General features: G+C 25.2%; 1 protein-coding gene across 1 annotated transcript; it reads left to right on the top strand.

The window, feature by feature from the left end:
* The first annotated feature begins 149 nt into the window (after positions 1-149).
* On the top strand, positions 150-6,794 carry LOC112596064. The gene is made up of 8 exons (XM_025341543.1): positions 150-341; positions 933-1,047; positions 1,125-1,626; positions 1,849-2,065; positions 4,254-4,684; positions 4,895-5,087; positions 5,155-5,454; positions 5,737-6,794. Exons 3-8 carry the CDS (start codon positions 1,133-1,135, stop codon positions 6,574-6,576), a joined length of 2,475 nt encoding a protein of 824 aa, XP_025197328.1. The 5' UTR covers positions 150-341; positions 933-1,047; positions 1,125-1,132; the 3' UTR covers positions 6,577-6,794.
* The last annotated feature ends 5,463 nt before the right edge of the window (positions 6,795-12,257 follow it).

Consider the following 12,257-nt stretch of genomic DNA (forward strand, 5'->3'; position numbering starts at 1 on the left):
ACTATAGCTGATCATGAAATGAAATTTCAAATTTCATTTATTCTGTGATAATATTATTCTATGGCGCATAACTATTAACTGCTAACACAGCAAACTGCCAATCGTTCACTTGATCACTTGGTGTTTTCCATTCATCTCTGATCAGTGATTACTGATTTGTGATCAGCCAAATTCAAATTATACTCGCACAGCTATTCTATATCTAGTTCACTATATTTTTTTTATGTATAATGACAACATATTTGCAATTTTAGTCATCAGTGCGCGTCCTCTGCAGTATAATCTACGAATTCTATCTTATCTAAGAGATTAGCATAAATATTTAGTGAACTCTTCGTAAAGTAGGTATCTACGGTTATTCAATTTTAAATATATATATATATATTAAATAAAACACATAAAATATGTTTAATTATAAAATATAAAATCGTTTAAAAACAATAAAAATCATCATTTTAGATCCTGAGTGATTAGAACGGTTGTATTTAGACAAATTGTGTAAATTATTTATAAGTACATTGTGATTGTATTAAGCCCTTTGGCCCTTGCCATTATACTAGACGTCCGTAGATGCTTAATTTATTACCTTAATAGAATAAATCCATTACTTGATACTTATTAGTAATTATTTATTTACATTTTTAATGAATTTACAATTATCAATGAGAACATTGAGAACTTTATCACCATTAAATAATTAATAGGTATTTACTACTTCTTAAATAGGTCTTGATTGGTTCTTGATTGACGAATGGCAAGGCACGAAAATATATTGTATTCGATATTCATAATTATTTAATCATTAGTTATAGTTATAATTATTGTTATAATACGTAGGTAGGTAATCACTAATCAAAACTCATCCAAATTTCTTAAATACTGTAAATTCATAATATGTTATACTTACATGTATTTTATTCATTTAAATTTAGAAATGTTTGAAAATTTACCAATGTTCAAGTATTGAGAATTTTAACTTGTCTTCTATAAATAATAGCTTAAGAGAAAATTCGATTTAAATCTGCTGATAGTTATACCTTTACAATCGTAAGTAACAACCAAAATTATTCAATTATTTTGTATAAGAATAATATTTAACTAAACATGCTTTTTGTTTTGTATAGGTTTTATTATGTTTTCTTCAATGTTTAAATCGCTTTTTAATAAATCTGATAAAAAACTTCAAAAGAAACCTATAGATTGTCAACCAGTTTTAATCACTAAAGAAGAAGTTAAAGACATGCTTATTTCGTTGAATGAAATTGACACTGACTTAAAAGAAATTTTAGATAATGGTATTAGTTGTTCTGTGTCATTAGATAATATTGATAATATCGAGTCAGTGCCTATTACTGATACTCATCAAGAATATTCTAATGATAGTGCTTCAGTTGACGATTTTGACGATTCTAAAAGTGAAGTTAGTTATACTGAAGAAAACCAGCTAGAATTTGAAACAGTTAAAAATGTTGATAAAAACAACACTGCTAATAAAATCAACAATCTTCAGTGTTTATTTACGTGGAATATAAAATCTAATAACAAAAAAAATATAATTTTATTGATACAAAATAAATACGGAGATTACAACTTGGATATATCCTCATTCGAGTTTACATTTGAAAGGTAAATAGATAATATTAGAAACAAAATTTTACCTTCTACTAATTATACTCTTTATTTGCATTATGTACATAAATTAGTTTAAGGCTTGGTTTGTATGTTGGTATGATAAATATACAATTAACTATAAATAATATTCCCAATTGAAAAAAAATATATATATATAATATGATAAATAAAATACTAGTTTATACTTAAAAATTTAATTTTGATCTTTGTGTTTAGGTATGTAGGTAATTTAATTATTGGTTATGAATTTTTTCACAAAGATGAGTCCGAATTAGGACAATTGAAAATATTAGAAATTGGGAAATGGCTTGAAGAACTAGATAAAGGTACTGATGAATTTTATTTATCTATTAATGTTGGTCTTCAATATGTTTTAAAGGCAACTTTTATTCATATGTTATTTGCTACAAATCTTACTGGAGAGTGTAAATGGGTATGTTATTTTTCATTTTTTATATTAAGAATGTATATTTAATTTTGATAATTAATTTTCATTTGTTATTAAATATATATATATATATTTCTTATTATGTTGTAATAATAAATAGGCAGTAAAGTTAAATTACATTATTCTTTAAAAAAAATATAATTAATTCTAAAATATGTTCAACTTCATACAATTTAATTGTATACAAGACTTTGTTCTTATATTACTTTACAGCCATTTTTATTTAACAATATTGATAGAAAAACTACATACAGTAGAACCTTGATTATCCAAACCTCCATTATATGAACCCTCTGTTATCCTAACATTATTTTATTTCAATTCACGTATCCAAACATGTAACTCAATACATAATAATAGAAACCTAGTACACAATAATATGTACATATACATATTATAATAATGTTTATCTTAATGACATTCATGTGTGACTAGTTTATCAATAAATATTGTATACTGGACATCTATATTATTTTTATATTATGTATATAATTAGTCAGTTTCTTAAAAACTGACTTTTTTAATTTATATTATTCAAAATTTTGCTTGTCTGAACTCAGTGTAGTCCTAATTAGTTTGGATAATTGAGGTTTTACTATAATATATTATGCACTATGCAACAAGTGTTGAAACTAGGGGTTTGAACCTTTATGATTGTTTTCAGTTTTGTTTTTTAGAATTATAAAAATATTAATTCTTGTTCTTCAAAATTAAAAATCTTTTCTATAACACCAATTTCAACAAACCCCTGTTAATTTATACACTATTAAAAAAAAAATATTTGACAAAACTTTACGATTAAAGCTGTTAATATGAACAAATGCACTTAGTACTATTTTAATATGCCCTACATACTTATAAACAATTATTGATCGAAAAGGATGTAGTTCATAGTTTAAAAATAATTCAAGTCAGAAATATTTCATTATTTAATAAATCGTTAAATATTTTCTGACTTAAATACATAATTTAAAAGGCTAAATGTCTTAAAGGTGTTTTTTATAGTTCTGAACTTCTGGTAAATCATATTTGAATAAGTTACTCAGAGATTTCTATACTCTCTTTCTTTTACCTCTAGAAATTTTCTTGGTAATATGTAAATTGATTAGTGCATTTCCTCGCTATACTATATAGCAGTGGTGGGCAACTGGTGACTCGCTAACCTTATTTATCTGGCCCGCGCTACATTTTCAAATTGCATTAGGTATAGGTATACAATTTTAACCTATGTCCTATTTCATTATATACAAAATAAATGCTATTCAAAATATATAATTTGAATGACTTTTTTTTTTGCTTTCTATGTTCTGGCCCGCTATATTTTAAATTTCTAAAAATTGGCCCTTTAGTAACTTTGAGTTGCCCATCCCTGCTATATAGAATTGGATGTTTTATCTTTCCATGCATGAGTTATAATTATGTGTAGCTGTGTCATATGGTAATATTAGTGTGCCATTGTTATTATTTTTTATTATATGTTTGTAATATATTATAATCATTTCTTAAGTCGTAGTTATATTTTATATTTTGTCTAAAATATTAAAGCATGTAGTATTATTAAAATAAAGTAGAACATCAATTATCAGTTACAACATTTTTGTACAAATTTATTTTTAGTTTAATTTAATTAATTTTTATCATTTGTTATTATGTATATAATAAAACATACAATATTATTTTATAATATACTTTGGCTTACTCTAATGTAGATAATATGTTTGACGTTTGTGCATTATCTTAAAATTTCAATCAATACTACGTTCATTTATACTTTAAATGATACATCAATAATAAAAATATGAATAATGAACAATATTTTAAAATTTTTAATGTTATTTAATTATTCACATAAATCAATTATTCCCCCTCAGTCCCGATTAATGCGGATAATTGACGCTCTACTGTTTATGTCTCAGTTTTTAAAATATTTTCAAAAGAATTTGCTGAGATTTATGTTTTAATAGTTTTCATGGAGTTTGATTTAAGAACCGTACTTTATGATATGGTTTAAACTCCTGGTTTAACTATTTGTAAGCAAATTTTATTGAATATATTTTAATTTTAACTAATATTTCTATCAGTCTGTTATATAATAAATATGTATTAATGCAAAATGAACATACCAATCTTTATCACAGTACATCTATCATTTTTAAAATTCTTAATTTTTCAGTTGTTAGATGACATTATACTATTGGATAATATGGATTCTAAATCAAAAGCTACTGTACATGCAATACGTGCAGCTGTATTTACTGAATATGGTGGAAGTTCTCACATTTTTAAAAGAGCTTGTGACAGTGCAAGAAAAGCATGTGATTTAGATCCTAATACTTCACAGTGGTTTTATATTTATTCACTTGCTTTGGCAGCGCAAAGGAAATTTTTATATTCTCATAAATCAAATCCAACAGAAAATGAAAGAAATGCTATTCAGCATGCAATTATGTTGTCTGATGGAAATAATACTGTTTTCAACTACCATAGAATGATATTAGATAGAGATACTGCAATTCGATATTATCATGATAATAAAAATAATCGTGATAAATCTTGGATTGAAAAAAATCTGCAGGCAAATAAAACAATTGTTCAAATGATTAAGTATGTAAAATAATAAATTATACTTAGTATCATAGAATGTATAATTATTCACCTATACACTAATGTTGATATAATATATCTATTTGATAAGTGAAGACTATTTATTTCCATGATAGTTAAAAATTGCATTTATATCTAGTATAAAAGTACTTAAGAGGTTGTTGGTTTTCTTTTAATTTTTTAATATGATTATTTATTTTGTTATTTTAGAGCTATAATAAGCATGGAACCAAAAGATCCTCATTTGGTAGTTAAATGTGCTAAAGTAATAATGACTCTTCCAATTATGGTCCGTGATTTTAATTTGGGAAAACAATATTTGACTAAAGCCTATGAAATGGCACCAAATGATGTTACTGTTTTAAAAGCTATCAAAAAAACAGTTGAAGCTTATGAAGATATTGTAAGATATATTTAGAAATAATATTCATATAATACTTTAGGTAAATATATATATTTTTTTTATTTAGTCTAAAAAACAGAAACCAAAAACAACTAAAACTAAACATGAATATCCATCACGGAAAAATAGAACACCAAGATTAGGAAATGATTTAGGATTCATAGTAAAAAAACAAAAAAATGGAGAAGATCCCATTCCTTTTCTCACTAATTTAATTCCTAAATATGATGGACTTGATAAATCAAAAATTGTAGCTCAATTGTGTTCGTATTTGATATTATTCACAAACAACTTAAGATCTGGTGTTGAAGAATTTATTAAGTTGATAGAAACACCAGGAATTGCTAATAATTATATAATTACGGTAATTTTTTTAATTATTTTAATTTATTGATTTTAAGTAAATATAATATTTAAAATTTTAAGTATTTTTAATTGTATTATATATATTTTATTTTTAACAATTAATAAATTATTCACTAAAAAAAATTTTCTTAATAAAATGTCTGTATTTTATGTTAAAAATATATTATCTATAATGCAAATAAAAAATATCTTTTATAATATTTTAATTTTGGATTCCATTTAATATTAATTTGTAAATGTTTGCTGATTTTCTTATTATTTAATTTTTATTTGTTATAGCAACATTTTTTCATCATTTGGTTCAAAGAAGTTTCACTTAGCAGAACTTATTTGTAATGAAATTAGATTGGCTACAAATTCAAGTAGCATTGCTCCTGATGATATGTTGTACTTTTTAAAAATGTTAACTAAAATCATGGAAACTTGTAACTTACAAATAAAAGATGTTGATTCATCTTTGAAAGCCAAGCTAATCATTGATTCTTCTGCTAAATCTTCGTTATCAAATTATACATCATATCAAAGTGGAACTGGTTCATCAGATGATGAGAGTGATGTTGAAAAAGTTTTTGTTAAACATAATACTAGAAGCCGTAAGTTAAAACATTTGCAAAATAGTCGTAAAGTATTTCCCAAAATGCCTGAAGCAAATAAAGGACCAAATAGAACATATGATAAATCCTCAAGAAATCATCAAAATAAAACCCTTCAAAACACAACTGCAGCAATCAATGAAATGAATTTTAAAATGACAAAGTTTTTAAATATTTCTTCTGCTGAAGAACCAACATATTTTAATAACTCTAATACTTTGACATTTGAAAACCTTAGAAATGTTCAAACACAATCTCAAATAAATCAATATACCCACCAGTTATATCAACATATCTTGACTAATAATAATACACATCAACACCAGATAAATATACCTGATTCTTCAACAGGATATTATGGTAGACATAATATAGGTAATCCTGCATTTCCAAATTTTAATTCTATGTCACAATATTCTCAATTTCAAAATCAACAAACACCTTCATTACTTGATATAAGACCTCAGATAAATCAACAAACTCCAAAAAAAAATACCCAACGAATGAAATGGAATCCTAAAAATAAATAAGTTACTGATTTGATATTTTCTTTGATTTAGTAAAATAAATAAGCAGTTTTAATATTAGTAATGTGAGAAATTTTCTTCATGAAGTACTCTTTATAACACGTTGTTATTTTTTAAGATTTTAGTTTATAAACCTTAAAGTTTATTAACATAACTTATTTTGCAACAAGTTATGTTACATTCCATGTATAGCTTATTAAAATCTCATGTTAATTATTTTTACTTCAATAAATACTTATTATTGTTGAAGAAATAATTAAAGAGAGCATCTTAAGAAATTGTTTTATTTTCATATACTTTATTTTATATAAAAAATATTATACAATTACATTACTTAATTTACTATTTTTAAGTACTAAATTACCTAAACTTTTATTAATATTGTCTAAAAACATTATTTTGTATGTTAATTAATTTAGATTTTATTTTTAAAGTGATTTGTTTTAAATTCTAAATTAAAATTTAATTTTAAAGTTTTCTCTATAACTAATTTTTAAATTTTAATATAAAAAAAAAAATACAACTTTTAATGTATCAAAATATAAAAAATAGGTTGGTATCTAATATTTTTTTAGTATAAGTAAAAATTCTTAATTAATTGCAATAGTTTAAACTCATTGTAATCAAAGTTGTTTGCTGTTATTATTTTATACTTAATTGATTCTTTAATATTTTCTATATATTTTATATTTATATATTCATTGGATAAATATATTTTTAAATAAACATTTTTTTTATAAAGTTTAATTGCTTAAACCTTACACGAATTATGCTATGTGTTTTGTTTTAAAATTATTTTGAATTACTTTAATAACATTTATATTCGAATAGACAGAAATTTAAATTATAGCAAATTGGCAACTAACACTATATTTTTACAATTATTAAATTTATTTTTATTCCATTCATATAAAATTTGTTATACTAATAAATAAAATAATTATTTAAAATTTGCTATTTTAAACTAATTTGATTTATGATATTATATTTGGATATATCCATTAGGGTATAAAACAATAATATTCTGATTGTAAAAGCTTTAGTTATTTTTTGTGTAGAGTCCATTTAGCTGCACTATAACTTTTGTGATAGGCAGCTACAATCACACTGTCAAGCATATTTTTGTTTTTATGAAAGTACAGTTTTCACTTTTGTAATAATTAAACATCTTGTATTAGCCTGTTATCACAATGACATTAATGACAGCATCTTTTTCAATAATGTATCAAGATCAGAAAATTAAAATAAATTTCTTAATCTTTAGAAAAAAGTTGTTATGCCTTAACCAAGCAGTGAAAAATATTATATTATAGTCAAATGCAGGAAACAAAAATTGTTTGATGATAAGAGTAATGGTTATAAGACAAATACAACACTAATGAACATAAATGGAAAACACAAAAAAATTATTTAGCAAACTGAAATCCAATAAACCTAATTACTTATGAGGTATTGAATGATAAACGTTGAGAAGACGAAGAAAACAAAGAATTTTAACTTAGTCTAACCTTACTTTACATATGGCCATGTAGAAAAAAGGTAGGTATCTCTGTGCTAGCTACTTAAAACTTTACTAGTAGGATAAATAGTTTTGTCCAAAATTATAAATTATCAGAGATAGAAATGACACTGTCACACTGACATATTGTTTAAATGAAACCAAGAAACATAACAGACGAATAGAAAGAGTATTTCGAGAGCCTGCTATGTATATGTATGGAAACTTTCGAGTTATAAGTAAGAAATTTAAAGCGTAGAGTAAAAATATCCTGGTGGCGAAATAAATGCAGAATTGATAAAATATAATAGCGGTGCAGCCGGTGCAGGATTATAACTTGTTAGGTACCTATTTGATATGTAAAATATAAAATAGCTAATAGCTGGAGTAATGCAATTATTAAAGCATTATTAACATTATGCATAATATAAGGTGAAAAGTTGACGCGGCTTCGGCGGTCGTTGAGGATTTGTTTGTACCAACAAATTAAAACCAACACAAATAAAATAGAAGAACCACCGAATGCGTCACTTTAACGATTAATTTATATTACAATCAATAACAATAATTACACAATTACAATCAGGGGCGTGCCGAAGAGGTGGTTTTGGGGGTTCAAACCACCCCAAAATTGACTGGCTTATTTTTTTCAACTTAATGATATTTACAAAATAAAAAATATACATTAACATAATATTATGGGAAAATCAGATAATATAATAATTAATAAAAAATAATACAATATTTGACGACCTTTGGGTTTTATTCTCTTTAGTACATTTCTGCGTACTTTATATTCGTAGACTTTATTTTATAGGTAACTAATTTATTAATTTTAATTAAATTTTTTTTTATTAATACAGTATATACTTACATTTATTTGAATGATATATTGTTCTAAGTTTGAGGTTTAACTTTAAAACTTTAAGGTTAAATTAAACCATCTTCAAAAAGAAATCCTGGGCACGCCCCTGATTACAATAATAATGATGATGATAATAATAATATTGCGCTGTATTGGCCGTATAATAGTGCGGAAGTTATCTAGTGTTCTGGCGGTGGTGTTAGTTCAAAAAGCAAATCGGCGATGGTTATAGTAACAACTTCGGGTGTGGAAGAAAAAGTGATCATCGTTGCGGGGACCGGTACTCGTCTCGCACAACTTGTCTTCCCGTCCCGCCTAGGCCTTTACGGCGTTAGTGGGAGAGTTGACAATATCGTGATTTTTACCCGTGTTGGTGGTGGTGATAGTGAAGACCGGTCGCTGCGGTGTCTGTACTTTGTACTGACGACCGTTGCGTACCGTGTCAAAGTTACTGTTAAACTGTAATAGTTACAGAGGCATAAATAAATTATAAGTAATGGCGTATATGGAATAATTACATATGTGGTGGATATAATAAATTAGGATGAATATAAGTATCTCTAGATAGAAAATAGTGGAGGGGTTTTGAAATAGTGGTAAGGCTTTTTGATAAGTTGTAAAGTGAGAGATAAAGAAAAACAAGAAGAAAAAAGTATATTGTTGGTACGTATAAGTATAAAAGGAGAGGAAGATCAAAGATAGACGGAAAAATAGAATAGAGCAGGGGTCTGGAACCAGCGGCTCTTTGAAGTATGGGCATTAATACCGAGACATGTAAAATAAAAATTAATGAACGCTAATTAAATAGATAAGTTTTTGTTTTCTTTTGTTATTGTGTCTAGTTGAATAATATGTCATATTTGTATCAAAAATTATAATAACATTGTTATAAATTATAATGTATTGATGAAACAAAGTTTTTTTTTTTTTAATTTAAAATTTATATTATAATGGTATTAATGTTTATCAATAGGTAATTCTTGATGAAGTTAGTGAAATAAATTAGTCATTTTTTGTTCTATGATATGTTTTTTTTTTTAAAAAAAAAGCCATATCGACTCTTTTAAAATCATGATTTTGCAATTATTTGAAAAAATGGTTCATTTACACAAAAAGGTTCCGGACCCCTGAAATAGAGAATAATACGAAAGTACCTACTAAGTAGGTATGTGGTGTTAGTAATTAAGTATCTAGTGTGGAAATAGTGATGGCTAAGGATTTTGTCAAAGGGGGATATACGATATACCAACTTTGGCAAATATATAATTTCCTCGAGGGATTTATAAATTCATCATAATCACCACTGTTTTTTTTTTAAATGACGAGGGTTATATTATAATCAGCGAATACTCGCATGTATTTATAAAACTGTTTTCTTTTAACAAAAAATATTGATAAATGAAAGTATCTATGTAGAGTAAATATATTAACTGTTAAGTAGAATGTTACTACTTTACTAGCTAGTTTATTTATGAACTACTTTATACAATGTACACATAAATAATAATAATAAAATCACGAAACCAGTTACTTTTTAAATTTAGACAAAAATCACAATAAAAGTTTGTCTTGAATGGTTAGCTTCGAACAGTCGAACCTTAAACATAGATAGGAAACCATAATTTAATGACAACCGTCCGAGTACCTAGTGCATTAGTCGCAAGTGCATTTTATGACTAAAGTGATTAGTGAGTTAAGCTGAGATAAAAATAAAGTAGGTAATGCAATAATAAACAATAAAAATAACTTATATAACTATAGTATTTTAGTGTTTTAGTTTAATTGTGATGTATCTTGTATACCTACTCTGTTATATTATTAGTATTATTTAAAACGTTAAACAAAAATACATATTTATATCTACTAGATATTATATTTTGTATATTATAATTAGGTATAGGTATTACAATATCTATTTGTTAAAATTTATAATTTACATACCTATTAATTATTATAGTACATGCCATCGCCCGTTACAAATGACAATACGTTTTGAATCTTTGATGCATCATAACATGAAAGTACAAAACGAGTCGTTGAATATTCAAATATGTATTGTATAATGTTTATCCATTACTACAGATCCATAAGTTTTTGCTTTCAAATAGCAATCCGTAACGCTTATTATTAGGAGCATCACTGAGCATGGTTATTGCGGTTACAGCCAGATGGTTAATGGTTACCTATTGAAAATAATGATATTTGACGATATATTATGATATGAAACGTTTTCAATTTTATTTAACACTTAGCAATGTATGGACTATGGTTATGACTTATAAGCATTGTCCATAACATTTTCAAATGTTTTATTTATCAATATTCTATACTATATCATTATAAAGTGTAGTAATTTCTATAATTTTATTTTGTATTTCTGTAATATTATCTTGTATCATCATAAATTCACAAATATACAAAACAATATTATATCTATATCAATAAGAAAAAATTCAAGGGGGGATTTATTCCCAATATATCCTCCTTCCTTTGTAAACACGCCCCTGTAGTGGGACAGAGCTTTATGGAGGTGTAAGACAAAGGTGATCGACCCTAAATAGTTGTTAATGAATGGTAAAAGAAAATACCAAAACAAGAAGAATGCTATAGTCAAAGTATAAAGCGTGGATTCAAAATCAACATTATAACTGCAGTCGACTGTACATATCATTGTCGTACCAATTACTTTAATAATGTATTTTGAATTATTTAATTAAAACTATTTAATGATTATAATTATTTTTCCATTGACAAATTAAAATTAAAGATGGAAAAATAATATATATATATATATTATATATTTTCTAGCACCAGTATTAGCCGTTTGCGTGTATTTATTAAGCTTGGAAAAATTAACCATGGTGCCTAATGAATCGAAAATATAATACAATTGAACAATAAGACGTGGCTACACTGTTCATGAAAAACAGTATTTCTATACCTAATGTAATAAAATTATAATAATAAATAATATAATTAAGAAGGTACCTATTAACTAACAAAATAAACGAAATTATTGACAAAATGAGATATATCTATATGTGTATATAACTAGTTAGTATAGAAATAAAAACTATACTAGTAACAACGTTTCAGTATAAAAGACCATGATTTAAGTTCAATAAAAATTAAAATGTTAATCATAATTTTATTGTAAGTAAAATAGAACAGATGAAAACTATTGTTTAAATAATCAAAACTTGAACAGATGATCATTAATCGAGGAGGTCTAGAAAAAGGAGGTAGATCAAGGAGTTCAAGTAATTATCAAAATAATAATGTAAATAATGTACCTACATTTTAATAATACAATTAGTGGAG

The sequence above is a fragment of the Melanaphis sacchari genome, unplaced genomic scaffold (assembly GCF_002803265.2).
Source record: "Melanaphis sacchari strain LSU unplaced genomic scaffold, SCAv2.0 Contig2_pilon_pilon, whole genome shotgun sequence".
NCBI lineage: Eukaryota > Metazoa > Arthropoda > Insecta > Hemiptera > Aphididae > Melanaphis > Melanaphis sacchari.

Coding starts and splice junctions, on each gene's coding strand:
- LOC112596064 (XM_025341543.1), top strand. CDS start 1,133: ATGTTTTCTTCAATGTTTAAATCGCTTTTTAATAAATCTGATAAAAAA. Junction 4,685..4,894: donor ACAATTGTTCAAATGATTAA/GTATGTAAAATA, acceptor TTGTTATTTTAG/AGCTATAATAAGCATGGAAC. Junction 5,088..5,154: donor TTGAAGCTTATGAAGATATT/GTAAGATATATT, acceptor TTTTTTATTTAG/TCTAAAAAACAGAAACCAAA.